Raw genomic sequence first — 15626 nt, 5'->3', positions numbered from 1 at the left:
CAACTTGGTATTTTAAAGGCACTGTGGGCTTTAAAATTCAGTCTGAGCCTACGTGCATGAAATTTCAGCTCATTGCTATCACAAATGAGGTCAATTTAAATATGCTAAATGGATTAATATGAGATTAAACTATTATTTTATATTTTAGGTAATATAAGATGTCCAAAACTTCTGGATCATGTTATGCAAGAATTCTATAAAGTGGCAACATATTTCCTAGCAAGTATTTATCTCACAAAAGCAGCGTAAACACATGTTGAGTGGGACAATAGCTGTGTGCTAAAACTTAAAGTCTCACAAACACCTGTGGAAGAAAGCAAGTAGGAAAAGTTACTGGGCAGGTACACTTGCTGTGTTTTCCCTGAACTTAAAAGGTACTGCTGTGGGCTTAGGTACTGCGCTTGCTTGTACAGAAGTCCATCGCTGCCATTTCCAAAAAAAATAATAGCTTTGAATATTAAAATACCACAGCTTTCTTCTGCTTCCCCACCACCACTGCCATGCTAGAAGCAGCATAAAATTGTTCTCCTATCAAACTGCACATCTGATAATTATATCAACTTTACTAGCTCCGATTAAGTATATTTTTCCTATACTGTTGGATGCTGCTGCTTTAAAACTCTTGATGAATTTCTGCTTTAGGGTATCTGCATTTCCCCGTGGATTGATAACTTTCCATTGTATAACTTGCATCTCAGCTTCAAATATGCTGGACCCCATTTGGATGAAAAGCCCCAAATGAGTAACAGCTATTAAAATTTCCAGACCAAAACAAAAGGAAAACCCACATCAAGGCAGAGTTAAGTTTGAAAAGGAGTATCAGTTACTTAAGGTATAAAGTGTAATGGCGTATTATATGAAGCATAAATTATCCCAAAAGTAAACATTCCAAAAACCCCAGGAAACTCAGGATTAAGGATAAAAACTTAAAAGAAATCCAAACATCTTGAATTATTGAGATGCAGTATGAAAGCCTCCAAAACAAACTTAGATCAGCCCTGCAGCAGCACCATGCTGTAAGCCAGCAATTATGATTAATGCATTTTAGTATCTGTGGCTCTAAATTAGCCTCATACGTCTTTCAGAGATAATTTTTCATTTTGTTCCTTTGCATGCAACAAATGACTATGACAAGCAATAGAAAGTGAGCAGGACAAAAATAATGGTATATAACCATGTTATTAGTTTCACTGTGGGACTGGTTGTTACTTGACTACTTAGAAATATAAAATGTCCATCATAAATGTAAGCTACAAGCAAAATACTGTTATATCATGCATGAATGTTTCATCGCTGTGAGAAGAAACCATTTCTGGGTGGACCAGTAAAACTAAATCAGGAAAGGCTCCATTAGATTTAATAACTTGTTAAAAGATAAGCAAATGGGATTTCAATTCTTAAAATTAAACACAGAAATTAAAATCTGAGAAACAAACTTCTTATACTGCATAGGTTACCTATCTCATCTGAGTGGACAGAACTTTTCTACAGAACACTAAGAAAAATAGTAAGAGGAGATGAATGTTTGCCAAAAAATTCAAGCCCCAAAACACTCACTCATTTTCAAAATTGTTTTATTGCAGTTGGATAATAGAGATAAATACCTAAGAGCAAAATCCAGTAAGTCACATTTATTTTTCTTTTGGAACAATTCTCCGAACTGGTTGTGTTTTATGATAAAGAACAAAAAGTTGCACTACATTTCAGAACATTTTGTTCTTTAAAACTGGTCAGACAGGTGGGAAATATTAAAGTACTACAAATCAAATGAATAATTTTCCACTCTAGATTCATTTCCCAAATTGAACAAGTCCAAGCAAAAGAAACCATGACTTTTTTCTGCTTTGGAGATGCATATCAGCTGGTGATGCACTTCAAGCTATATTAATTTGATTAAAAAGTTTATCCTTAATAACCTGAGACATCAATCCATGTATAGCTTCTATGGTGGTCTTGCAGCTGAAAAACAAGCATAGATTCAATGTTGGCCAAAAACTGAACTGTCATTTCATTTGAAGATACTCAGCTGTTTTGGAAGTTCAGGGTGCCCACAACCCCATGAATCTCAGCTGTCCAGAAAGGAAAAGTCACACACAGAATTTAGCCATTGTTGCCAATAGCTCTTTGTTACTTATAAAGCAAACTGACGAGCACTATACACACAGAGACCAATTCCAGAAAACTTCTTTGTCTGGGAATTTAGGACATCTTGCATTAACAATAGCAAGGGAACTCTGTGGTCACCTCAATCAAAAAATAAAAATAAAAAAAATATCCCTGGGGGAATGGAGCTACCAGCTGTTATCAACACCTGAAAGCTTTCGCTCTTCTCTACCTTATCTCCTTTGCCCAACCCCAGGCCAGTAGTACACAGTATAGAATCACAGAATGGTTTGGATTGGAAGGGACCTCAAAGATCATCTAGTTCCAACCCCCCTGCTGCGGGCAGGGACACCCTCCACTAGACCAGGTTGCCCAAAGCCCCATCCAACCTGGCCTTGAACACTTCCAGGGATGGGACCTCCACAACTTCTCTGGGCAACCTGTTTCAGTGTCTCACCACCCTCACAGTAAAGAATTTCTTCCTAACATCTAACCTAAATCTACCCTCTTTTATTTTAAACCCATTCCCCCTTGTCCTATCACTACAATCCCTGATAAACAGTCCTCACCATCTTTCCTGTAGGCCCCTTCAGATACTGCAAGGCCTCAATTAGATCTCCCCAGAGCCTTCCCTTCTCCAGGCTGAACAAACCCAACTCTCTCAGCCTGTCTTCATAGGAGAGGTGCTCCAGCCCTCTGATCAGCTTCGTGGCCCTCCTCTGGACTCACTCCAACAGCTCCATGTCTTTCTTGTACTGGGGACCCGAGCTGGATGCAGTACTCCAGGTGGGGTCTGACAAGAGTGGACTAGAGGGGGAGAATCACCTCCCTCGACCTGCCAGTCACACTAACCAGAGCTCCTCTGAGAAACTTTACAGAGAACATTAAAGGAAGAGTTTGGAGAGCTAATCAGTTATTAGTCAAAATATGTAACGTGCAACCCCCCTGAACAGCTGAGAGGATTCCTATTGATCCAAGTTTCATCCAGTGTGCCTGGTTCAGGGGCATCTAGTGTCAGTCTAAGAAATAAAAATGTCTCAAAACAGAATATACAAATGCAAAAGATGAATCAGCCCTGAAGGCATGGAGAATAGGGACAAATTACTACTAGATAGATAAAGGAATCCTAGGCAAAGGAAGCCTTGGAGCACAGTTTGCCAAATGCATATGCAGTCTTAGAAAATGGCTCTTAGAGATGTGCATGTACAGTAACAAGATATATAGCTGAGTGTAAGCACCTTTATGCTAATGTCTTTATGTTAATTGTTTTTCCTAAAACAGGTACAGCAAATAATCCTTTAGCAAACTTTGCAACCTTATTTCTTGAAAGCAATTTAGGTGCCACTGAATCAATTGTCCTGGGGTCTGCACAAGTCTTCTAATGTCTTTTCTCTTTTCTTAGGAAAGATTATTAGTTGAAGAAAAAGATGCATCTGTAAAAGTGTTACAATCCATTTTGGGAACTACAGTAGCCTCCATTACACAGGAAAGCAGAATTGAAGACAAAAACAATCCCTTCCAGTCTTGCAATTTATAAACTAACTACTGATGATGACTGAAAAACAGAAAAGAAAAATCTCTAGAAACGCTGCAAGAAATAATACAGTAGGATGATCAGAGGAGGAGTTATTTCTCAGAATAATTGTAAGCACGAGAGTAACATTAAAATAAAATGCAGTCAGTATTATGGGACACCAAACAGGGATCAAAATCAAAGCAAACTTGTCAGCAACTCCATCCTTCTCATGTCTTTATTTTAACTATTGTAGCTATTGTAACTGTGTCACTACAGGAACTGGGAGTCATCACTTAACCTGGTTGTTGTGAGTTAGCAACTCCATTGCAAATGTATTCTGCAACTAAAATTGTCTAAATGGATATTAACTTCTATGAAGTCAACCCCCTCCAACTCAATCATGTGTAAGAGCTGTTAATTTTCCATAACAAGAAAACAAATACACAGAAGACGCTAGCACATCAGCAACTCTGATTCTATTTAGCAATGACCATATTACATTTCTAGGTATTTCCCCCACTTCTTACTGTGGAATAAACGCTTGTCCAACACAAGCTGACTCCTCTCTTTATTAAGGCAAAGCCAATGTTCACCCGAGTCATACTGAGGTAGATGTAAATAAAGTAGTTTATTTATAAATCAGTCTCTTCACACAAGGCCTCATTTTTGTCTCTGGATTTTTTTACCTATCATCAATCTCACTATTCATCTGGTAGCTCAAAAATCAGTTCCTTAGTAAAGTTTGTCCTACGGCACATATTGCTAACATGGGCAGGGGGGAGAATACAAGAAAACTGTTCTATGTATCAGGGTAAAATGAGGAGGAAGAGGGCCAGAAAACCTCCAAATCTGAAAAGTAGAACATCTCAGATTTTATTCAGTTTTTCCAGTCTGTTCCAAGGGATTCTACAGGATTGTTTCTTATTAAATTGAATTATATTTCACTCAGAAATCTCCTAAGATGCATGCAGGTGAGTCCTGTCTTCTCCACAGATGGACCTGAGAGTGTACTAGCATGTACAGTGCAGTACTTCTTGGTTTTCAAAGCCTGGAATTTGCCAAATACAATGTTCTTGAATAGCCCAAGATACTGTATGAATTGTTGGTTACTATTACCCTTTGTTAAAGTTTTTACTTGGACAAATGGTGACTATAACATTATATAAATAGCCTAAGCACACACAATAATAAGACTGTCGGGAGAGAGATGGGAGCATTAATGAGAAGCAACTTTTGTACTTTAAAGCTCAAAAAAAAAAACCCAAGAGCAGACTACCAACAAACATATAAGGAACACTGAGGGACAACACTACAACTTCTTTGAAATAACGCTGTATACCCAGTGATAAGTTCATTAACTGATAATAGCAAGTATTTGTTATCAGGCAGGGTAGTTAAATATATAGGCCAGAATGTCTGTAATCTACTTCTTAAAAACAAAACAAACACAAAACAAAAAAACCCCTTCCTCATTTATGGAAAAAGGATATATTAATCAAGGATATGAAAACAAAGATTGAAAAGCCATTGTAGGTTTAATAAAGGCAAGATTTTCTTAAACTTTCAAAAATAACTAGTGATATTTGGAGTGTCTCATTCCTATCTATAATCTAATAATTCTTATCCATAATCTTCGTAGGTTAAAATTTAATTGGTAGGTTACAATTAAAGGTATGATAAAAGTTTAAAACAAAATAACACTTTTTACAGGGAAGAACACAAGTATTGATTATCTTACCTGTCTCTTGTTGCTTTTGCAAGTTTGTCTTCTGATTTCTTATCATGAGTCTCTAAACCCAGCATGAAACTGCCCCTTCCAAGCTGAGCTTCTGACTGTTCTAATTTTTCAGACAAATCAAAGACTTGGCCAGTGGTATAATCAGCATTCTTAGGAGAAAGAAGGCAATAAACATATTGAAATCTAAGCTATAAATTCAAGCATTTATACACAAAATAAACAAAATCTGAAAAGAGCCTTTAAGATTGTGGTACTGCACATTTTAACCTTTATCCGCAATTGAAGTGATACAGAACATGAGGGACACACGAGTGGTGGTTGAGAGAACAGGTGAACATCTGACAAATGCTCAACACCTAAGGCCTGAAATGGGTGTTACTACTTTCCACCTGTGTCCTAAGTTATGCGAGAGTAAGTAAAACTCAGTTGGTTTTGACCAAGAGAAAAGGTATAAAATTGGCTTTTGCAGAAGGAAGGTTTTGATGCTGACCCGTTACATTGAAGGTCTACCTGCAGTATTTCTGTTGCAAACTCGTTTTAACAGTTACGTTGGTGGGGGTTTTTTAGGTGTTTACTTATTCAATACCATTATTTTAAGGCATACTATTCATTACAGTGATGTAAAAAGATACAAGGTTAAAAGGTGTTTAAGACAAAAATCTAAACATATAGAGAACTCAGTAAAATTAAAGAGATTACTCCCATCTTCTACTTTTAAAAAGCAGATATAAGGAACATTTTAGTATGCATGATTAGAAAACCCTTCCTTTACTGTTTAATCTGACAAATAGATTCTTAACATGGGATCTATATCTGTCAGTGTCCCATTAAACATTTTACAGTAGAGGGTCTGGCTTTCAGCACTAATGAATCAATATATGCACACAATAGCACGCTACAGTACTTACAGTAAGCAAACTAGAAGAACTGAGAGTGTTCACCCAGTACTTGTTCCACAAAAGCTCAAGCAATTTACGATCCAAAGATGATTTAAAGTACGAGACTTCTAAAGCATAATACCTTTAAAAACAAACATGCAAACAAAATAAGCTTCCATCTAAATACACCTTGTTTGGCTGTGATACCCAAAGTACATGCATCTCAAAAACCCTTATCAATGGCAAATATCTTCAAAAATTCAAAGCACTGAAAAATAGTCACCCCCAGTTCCAATTTTAATTCTAAAACATTTTCCATAAGTATTTCATATATAGTTTTAATACAGGTATACATAATTCCCACACATACTGCTGTGTTCTATTTAATGAGATTGCAAAGTTTTTTTAATTATTGTTTTAACAGCTTCTTCTGCAATGCAATGATGCCTTGTTCCATGCTTGGGATCTTCAATACTGTAATAATTGTCACTTACATATATCACCTCTAATTCAGTTAAGACTGTTTGATAGCAGTAAATGTTACAAACAGGCAAACAATCTTAGTTCTACCACACTTATTTTGAAAACCAGGCTTCACTGGTGCTACAGAATTCACAAGAGATGATAAAGCAGATATAAAGCTGAGCTATGCAAAGTCATTAGTTTAGGTGAATTACAGCAACATTAAAGAGCTATATTAAACTTTATTTTGATCAGGAAATTCTTGAGCAGGTTATCAATAATCCTTTATCTCTTGATTTCTCTGGAAAGTTACTTTGCTTGGTATTTCTGTAAGAAATTCCATCCAAGATAACCATGCTTTAAAATCTACCAACACACCACACTAATACTTCTGTGATGGAACATATACCCTTATTTCACATATGCTAAGAAAAATGAGGTACTAAGTTCTTCAAAGAGATGTGTGGTAGATTCAAGATTAGAAATCCAAGTTGTTTGAGGAATAGTGTAATAAACTTACTTAAAAACATTAAATGGAAGCAGTTGAACATTGGGCATTGAACACAAAGTAGAGAAGTTTGACTAAGATTATCCGGACTGCCACTATGAAGTAATGAGCAGTCACTGGCTTTCCAAACAGACAGGATTGTTAAGGATCTAGAGAACAGATCTTATGAGGAGCAGCTGAGGGAACTGGGGTTGTTTAGTCAGGAGGAAAGGAGGCTGAGGGGAGACCTTATTGCTCTCTACAACTCTCTGAAAGGAGGTTGTAGCCAGGTGGGGGTTGGTCTCTTCTCCCAAGTAACAAGCGATAGGACAAGAGGAAATGACCTCACGTTCCACCAGGGGAGGTTTAGATTGGATATTAGGAAAAATTTCTTCACTGAAAGGTTTGTCAAGCATTGTAACAGGCTGCCCAGGGAAGGGCTGAGTCACCATCCCTGGAGGTATTGAAAAGACATGTAGATGTGGTGCTTAGGGACCTGGTTTAGTGGTGGACTTGGCAGTGTTAGGTTAACGGTTCGACTCGGTGATCTTAAAGGTTTTTCCCAACCTAAATGATTCTATAGTTCTATGATCATCATTCAGGTTCTCTAAACTTTCAACTCTTAGACTACCCATACTACTGAGAGGACACCACCACTCTAGTCTTCTGTATTACTAGTAATTCAGTAACGTGACAAATTTCCAGTTTTAATTCCCTCTCTTTGCCTACCTGCTGTATCCTTCTATGAAAGACTGGAAAATATTTTCTTGGTTTGGATGGAAAGAAATGGCTTGTACAAGAAGCAAACTTCCTGAGACGGAGATTATAATGATAACTATTAAGCACTTCCAAGTTCAAAAAAACCCACCAAATGAACTTTCCCAACTGACCACCTCTAAAACAGAAAGGATAAAACATAACCTCCTCTCATGCTTAAAACCATGGGGTTTTGGCCAATGCCGGACTTACAAGGACTAGTCTGAGATGACAGGAACATTACAGTTCTACAAGATTTCTGTGTAGCTACTGTTCTGGATTTTTCCTCAAATTGGGTAGGAAGACAAATTCCAATTGTTTTAATTTCTTCATCTCTTCAGGGTCAGACTTTGCATGCAACTATAATGCACTGAAGAACAGATACCCATGCACCAAAAACGTGAAAACACTACGCAACAGCCTACAGGACACACTGGTATCAATGAGATCTTCAAGTTCTCTGTACACAGATGCTTAAGCTGTAGTGCTTGTCAAACATTTGAAGGTAGGATTGAAACCAGGCTGTTATTGAAAGAAGCAGTCCCATCTTTCCTTAGCTGTTTTTTGCAAACACTGTGTCTCCAGCATCTGTCTCTACTTTCCATCCCAGCTTAGCTTAACCAGCAAGAACATGTGTGCTCCACAAGTTGGACCAGATCAGGGGACTGACCCAGCAAAACAAATGCTTGCCAAATAAGTAAATGTAGGTATAAAGTGAGGAACATGTGGCTGGGGATAGAACAGCTAAAGAAAGAATGGTTAAAACTAAATGACCTTTTCAATTCATGGAAAGTAAACTAGCAGGAGAGAAAAAGCAGTGGTTCTTTCTGTTGCTGATGTTATCCCTGAAGCAGCTCCACTTTCCACTCTTACCAAAGACAGAAACAATCTTACCACGCCCAGTGACACAGGATAAAGACATGCACAGCACTTGCCACTACTCAGAAGAGCAGACAGATTACAGTCTCCCTAGCTCTGCTGCTAAATCTACATCTGACCCTTTCCTCCCTGCCCTAAGAAGGCACCACTACTTAAAGGTATTCAGGAATCAAGTGCTAAAGCTTTCAACCAAGTTCATCTTTGTAACAGTTCTCCCTTAAAATATCTCCTAATAAACAACACTAACACTTTTTCACAAAACCAACAATGCTAAAACAACTAAGAATTAGAAGATTTGAAACACTCCCAAGAAATGTACTTTTCTGTACTGAATCACTAACCTAAACACAAAAAATGAGAACTTGCGCTAGAGTTAGTAGTTTTTTATGTTACTTACTGTTTACAATGTACTCCAAAGTCTTCTATTTTATTAAGTGGAATAGTCTGGTATTCAGAGGGACCTTCATCTGGAGGTTTATAGCCCTAAAAATTCAACAAAGGGCAAAGGTGACACAGTAATTTTGAGACTTTTTAAAAATGCTTAAACTCTTTGAAAGCATTTCACAAAAATTCTAGCTTATGCAATTTCAGTTTATTTTCCCTAGGGAAAATGAAATTTCCCCCAGTAGCCTGAAATTTGGAATTTTCATGGCAGTCATTACATTTGCAGGTCTATCAAAAAGCATGTTGGAAGCAAACTAGTGGTCATAGTTGAGATTTTTCAATCAAGTAAGATGGCAAGCTATGATTAGATCATTTCTTAGATCAAAGGAAGAGTGAGCTGCTTCTAAGAAAATATTTTTCTACCTATTCTGGGAAGTGATTTTGATCCTCTTTTGAGGGAAGATAGGAGGCATGAGAAGAGGGAAGAAACATCCATGCCTTGGATGTGCCTCAGGGATACCTAAAACTTCAGTTACTTATTTAGCCAGGATGATGCCACTCACAGCTACTGACTAGGCAAGAACTGCCCGCAAACTACTGTGAGGACTCACTAAAAAATATGCTTCTAACATGCATTTTCTATATACTATTTGATTTTCAGGTGCAGGATTCTTCTCCCTGCACAAAATTCTGAAAGTATTTATGAAGCGATTTTGCCTACAGAAGTGAATATTCTCCTGAATCACAAACTGTTCTAAGATCTCCTATATTTATCAACACAAAAATAATGCTTGAATGCAACTGGGAACCTTTAACAAACATTTTTGTTAATTACAGTTTTACTGGATGTCAGCCTGAGGTTCCTGATGAGTCAATCACAACTGGAAATTTGAAGGATATACCTGAACTTTATTAGATTGAAATTAAATAGCATAGTTATATCTCTGCCAGAAGTATAAATGAAAGACTGTATCTGGAGATCTAGATCTCAAATATTTATGTGATTTTCTAGTTTTTAGCCTAACCCTTACATGTTGTTTAATTAACTTGGGATTTTCGTACATTATTTTGTGAAGATTCCTAATATTTATTTGAAAGAGTTAAGAAGAAGTTTTGAATCTTTCTTTTATAAAATGAAAAGCAGATTATAATATATTAAACATGCTATTAATGTTTGGTTTTAGGTCTAAAAAAATTATAGAGAATAATAACATAAATCTATTTTGATGAATGCTACTTACAAATAAATCCATTAAAAAATGACTATATGAAGTTATATAATTTTAGGACAGCTCCACTATCTAGACAGCCTATTTGATTTAACACTGTCAAAAATCTATGAAAAACAAACCAGAAGTCAAGCTTTGTAAATGTAATCAATATCCAAAGAAATGCGGTAACCAGTGTATCAGCATGTTTTTATTTTAGGATGAACAACGACATACAGTACAGCAGATCAAACTGTCAGATGATCAAACTGCATTAATCTTTAAAACCAATCTATTACTTACTAAAAGAGAGTTTAGTCATCACGCCCTAGACAATTTTAACTATTTACCTTAGGATATGTCCTAAATGCTCCAAGATTTACTTTTCCTGCAGATATTGTTCTTGTTGGATCAATCTGTAGAAATACAAGTAATGCTTGTTATATGCATTTTATAAATTATTACAGGCATAAATTAACTTCACAGTAATTGTATTTCAAAAATGTAATTAGTGCAAATTGTATTAGTTTTGTCATAAACAGTACTTTTTCAGTTGGCATCTGTTGGTATCAGACTCTCTAAAAAGATGGGACTATCAATAGCCTTACTACAGACCATTTTTTCAAACTCATTTTCCTTATTTCCCAAATACTTTAAAGAAATTTTACTTAAGAGCAATCAATAAACCATAATAAACCCCTGCATTTTAATCTTATAACCACTAGAGGTAAGAGTGTTATATGATCTGCTGCATTTTAGTGGAAAATACAGGAAACTAACAAAGGAATCTCTTTGGTAAGATATGTACTAATGCCCCGTTTAGTTTTCAAAGTAATTCAAAAAAGAAGGGGAAAAAAAAAGAAAAAAGCAGTCCCAATGAGAGTGTTCTGAATCTGTGCAATTATGTCATAACATAGGAGAACTCACATGGTGGAAATATTTCTTAAGGGTCATTTATCCTTTTCTAATGTAATTCTTCCATCAGAGTTATATTCCTTCTTTTTTCCTTTATTTCCTTCAGTAGCAATGGTTATACATGTAATATCTAAAATAAGGTTTACTTTTGATTTCAAATGTGATCTGAAACCTGGAAGACCCTGAAGGGCCATAAGAGATTCTTCAGATTTTTTCTTCAAAGACACTAGACTTCCTAGTGTCTTCTACCTTGATTTAATTTAAAAGGCATTTTAGATGCAAAGTAACAGAACTCTGTGAAAGACTTTGCTCTGTTTTGACAGAAAAAGCAACAAAGAGAACAAAAGAAATAGATTTTTGTTCTATTGCAAGAGGTTGAATATGGATTGCTCAATACATTTTTTTGCAAAAGTACCAAGTAGAAGTTTAAGTTAAGAGTAATGTATGGGTTTCTACAGAGCTACCGTACCTGGAATAACGCACTGAAAATGGCCTTGGTAAGCACTGCTACTGGTTTGACTAGTATGTGGCTGACAAAGAAAAATGAGCGATACCAATTTAAAATTTGGATCTAACACTTCCATCATGCAAAATACACACTACTAGAATGTTAAAAGACAGAAATCTAAAAATTATTCCCTTCTCAACGCAATTTGCTATGCAGTTTTATCAACTATCAGCCAGTACTTACAACCACTGCTACAAAGGGTTCTTGAAATTGCTGATTAAGCATCTGGGTACTGACGTCAATCCCGGAGAGCCAGCAGCCATAGCCAGGGTGACTGTGATACCAACCAATTGCATTTTCTAGACGACCAACCTAATGGCAGTGAAAGAAAACAAACCCAGTGTTAATCTCCATTCCGAAAGTATTAGCTGCCCTCTATTGGGTTTTCAAGCATACTACAACACGGTGACGGGATAAAAAAAGAACACGCACAGAGCCCATGATGCTAATACTAAACACTAAACATACACCTTATTTTGCTAAACTGTTTTCTAGAAAGCACACAATCTGTAGTATTGACATTCTCTCTTACAGCCACCGTCACAGAACACACAACTTCAAGGAGCCAGGAGCTCCTTCTTCAATGACAGCTTAAGTACAGAAGAGATTCCATGTGGTGAGATGGTTAAGTAAGCTGGGACTCTTCAGCATGGAAGAGAAATTTCTTAGGGTGGCTATGACATAAGTATTTATAATCTCGTAAAATGTATGGTATGTCAGTAGAGAATGAATGTTCATTATTTAGTACAATAACACATCTCAGAGGCACATAGAGAGATTATTGCTAGGTGTAAAAAATAACTTCGGAGGCATGTTTTCCAACACCAGAAGTGACAGAAATTATTGCCAGAGCATTCTGTGAAAGCCAAAAGACGAATTTTTGAGATTTTTAGGATCAGAAAAATCTCAAAATAGGAGGTTCCAAATAATACCCCTGGCTATCTTTACAAATACTGGAAGAAAAACAAACAAACAAAATAAACCCCAGGACAACAAACACCCATTGCACCTAATTTTGTAATCCTCTCTCAGGAACTGCTTGCTGGCTGCTCCATACCGAGCTGAATAATTTTGGTATGATCCTATATGCCAGTTCTTAACTGAAAGTTGTGTGTTTGGATGCATCACTTGCTTGGTTTTGCCAAATACTGAATAAGTGAGGAAGGTTAAATCAGAAAAATGTTAAGATGAGACAGAACACACAAACTGCCTACTAAATGGAACATTGATTTTACTTATGAATTTGTGAATAATATTTGTATTTTCTTTACATCTCCTGTAATAGAGAAGGAGAGACCAAGAAAAGACTGAAGAACATGTGCTATTTTTCAAAGCCAAGTAACACATTTTGACTGTATTAACACCAGATCCTGCCCATGGAGAAGCAAATAACCGGAACATTGGCATCTGTAAAGTACTTATGCAGGGGAATATATCAACTTGCAATCTAATATTAAAAAGAGTTATTTCAGGAACAACTGCTTGCCAACATCAAATGTGGAACAACCAGCATGCAAACTCTGCCAGAGCACCAGTAAAGCTGAGTTATTATATTTGTACACAAGTTCAATTTCAAAACTGTGAAACCACCAATAGAGAAAACTGTACAACATAAACAACTAGAAAAAAACCATTTCCTATCATATGAGTACTCCTACATAAACCTGGACTGTTTTAAACAGACAAACTAACTGTATATAAAAAAAAATACTAATTTTCTGCTATATACTTACTATTTTGAAACCCATTATTTCTACCTAGGAACTGGATATTATGAATTTATCTTTAGGGAAAGACATATTTTTAAGTTGCCTATTTTTCTGCAACAACAATATTAGCAACATGACATTAACAGTTTCCAGATAAAAGGAATGAGATTAAATAAATTATTTCTAAATTTTCTCACAAACAGGGATGAATTATTAAAAAAAGTCCCAGAATATACCTACTTCTCAATTATGTTTACTCTTTTCTGATGTTATGATCCAGTCTAATTCACATCTATTTAAACATCTCTAACTGTATATAAGGCTGTGAATAGAAGCACAAGTCTCCAAAATACCCCAAATATTGCTCTGGTATCTCCAGTGAATAAGTAAAAGCCTTCTAATTTTAACTGGTTTAAAATACTTTGAGGATTAAAGAAAAATCAAAGGGTAAACTGGGCCTCAAAACTATTTGAACTTGGAGAGTTAGAGTTATTTCAACGCTTATTCCTAGTACAGGATTGCCCTGTGTTGGAAGAAGCATGACAACAGGTGCTCTGCTGTGCCGTGCTGGTTTCTACATCAGCCACAGAGCAGATTCATATTTCTCTTATCCTTCTGCATGTGAGAATTTTACTGCATAGTCAGGCTTAATATGACATAGACCTCTGAATACAGGGTGACCAAGAGGGGGAACAGACATCTGAGTCAGTTCATCTAAATTTCCAAATTATAAATATGAATAATTAAGTTGCACTAAAACTTACTTATTCCTTCATTGGCATTTTCTTCACAAATGTATTTATTTTTTATGGAAAATAGCAGCATGGCTAGGCAGTAAGACTTCAGAAAGCAAGAAGGTAAGAATAAATGTCATATTCCTGATCTACAAACAGTAAAAATCTCTGACACATACATATTTTATATTTAATTTTGCATACTGTTTTTAGAAGCATGCATTATATCAATTATTTTAGAAGCACACTCCCTCCTTTTTCCATCCACAAACCACCAGCTACAGCCACAAAAACACTTCCTGAGCAATAAAAACCATTTATAAAGGAAAGGAGAATCCAGTACTTGATGACCTACAGTAATACACGGAAATAAATATGTGAAAATGTTTAAAGGGGTCTGTGTTCTTTGCTGCTCACAGAGTTCTCTTAGCCACGTTTGAGAAAAAGCAGGGCAACCGGACAGCCACTTTGTCGCTGGGGGGCGGGGAGGAGGCGGGGCAGCCTGCAAACCCCAGATGTTCCTGCACGATTAGCTTACAAGATCCGCAGTCACACCACGGGGGGAAAGAAACACTCTCTGCCACTTCTCCTTACCTGCTTTGCGTTTTCAATGTATGCAGCCATATACTCGTAGGCGGCTGCCTGAGCGTTGACGCGAGTCTCGGTGCCCTCCACCGGCAGGGCGAAGCTGTCCATAATGATCATGGTTTCCCCGTCCACCTTGCCCAGCATGAGCCCCATCACCTCCAGGTTGCCCCCTGACCTAGCGTGCATCACCATCTTCAGGAGCGCCAGCGCCGAGATCTTGCAGTACTTGAAGTAATGGTGGCTGCAAAAGAGAGGCCGCGGAAGCCATCAGGGCCGGCCCCGCCACCCGGCCCGCGCCTCAGGCCCTCGCCGCCCGCCCGCCTGCCCCTCCGGCCCCGCCGCCCGGGCCGGCCCGGCCCCGCTCTCACTCACTCTTTGGTCCAGGGCTTGGCGGCCAGGATCTCCTGCTGCTGCTTGCGGTCGTACTTGTAGATCTCGTCGATGCTCTGCGCCTCCTGCATGTTGTTGGCTAACTCCCACGTCTTCTGCGCCATCCCGCTCCCGGAAGCACCGCTCCCCGCCGCCGCCATCGCCCCCCGCACCGGGCCCGGCCCTGGCCCGTCTCACCACTGCACCGGGCCGCCGGCGGAACCAAGCGAGGCGGGGGAGTGGCGGCGGGAGGTGGTACGGTCCGCGCAAGCCCGGGGCGGGCGGCGCTGCGCCCCCAGCGGGAGCCCTCGGCTCTGCGCCCCGGCCGGGTCACTAGAGCAGCTGTTGGGGTCTGGGGGTCCCTGCGGGGCTGCTAACTCCGCTCTGGTCAC

General features: G+C 38.1%; 1 protein-coding gene across 1 annotated transcript; it reads right to left on the bottom strand.

Moving 5' to 3' along the window:
• Positions 1–1560: 1560 nt before the first annotated feature.
• Positions 1561–15600, bottom strand: COPS5 (COP9 signalosome subunit 5). Its single transcript, XM_054818734.1, has 8 exons — positions 15238–15600; positions 14872–15106; positions 12018–12146; positions 10762–10827; positions 9217–9302; positions 6266–6377; positions 5358–5506; positions 1561–1959 (listed from the first exon to the last, which is right to left on the bottom strand). The coding sequence occupies exons 1-8, from the start codon at positions 15393–15395 to the stop codon at positions 1875–1877; spliced, it is 1020 nt and encodes a 339-aa protein (XP_054674709.1). The 5' UTR covers positions 15396–15600; the 3' UTR covers positions 1561–1874.
• Between the last annotated feature and the right edge of the window lie 26 nt (positions 15601–15626).

This window comes from Grus americana, chromosome 2 (genome assembly GCF_028858705.1).
Source record: "Grus americana isolate bGruAme1 chromosome 2, bGruAme1.mat, whole genome shotgun sequence".
In the NCBI taxonomy this organism is placed as follows: Eukaryota; Metazoa; Chordata; class Aves; order Gruiformes; family Gruidae; genus Grus; species Grus americana.
This window is presented reverse-complemented; position numbering and strand designations above follow the sequence as displayed.

Bases quoted from the DNA above. Each gene is read 5' to 3' on its own strand.
- COPS5 (XM_054818734.1), bottom strand. From the start codon at position 15,395: ATGGCGGCGGCGGGGAGCGGTGCTTCCGGGAGCGGGATGGCGCAGAAG. The intron at 15,107-15,237 runs GTGAGTGAGAGC...TCTCTTTTGCAG, and splicing joins GCCAAGCCCTGGACCAAAGA to CCACCATTACTTCAAGTACT. The intron at 9,303-10,761 runs GTAAATAGTTAA...TTGAATTTTTAG, and splicing joins CATTTAGGACATATCCTAAG to GGCTATAAACCTCCAGATGA.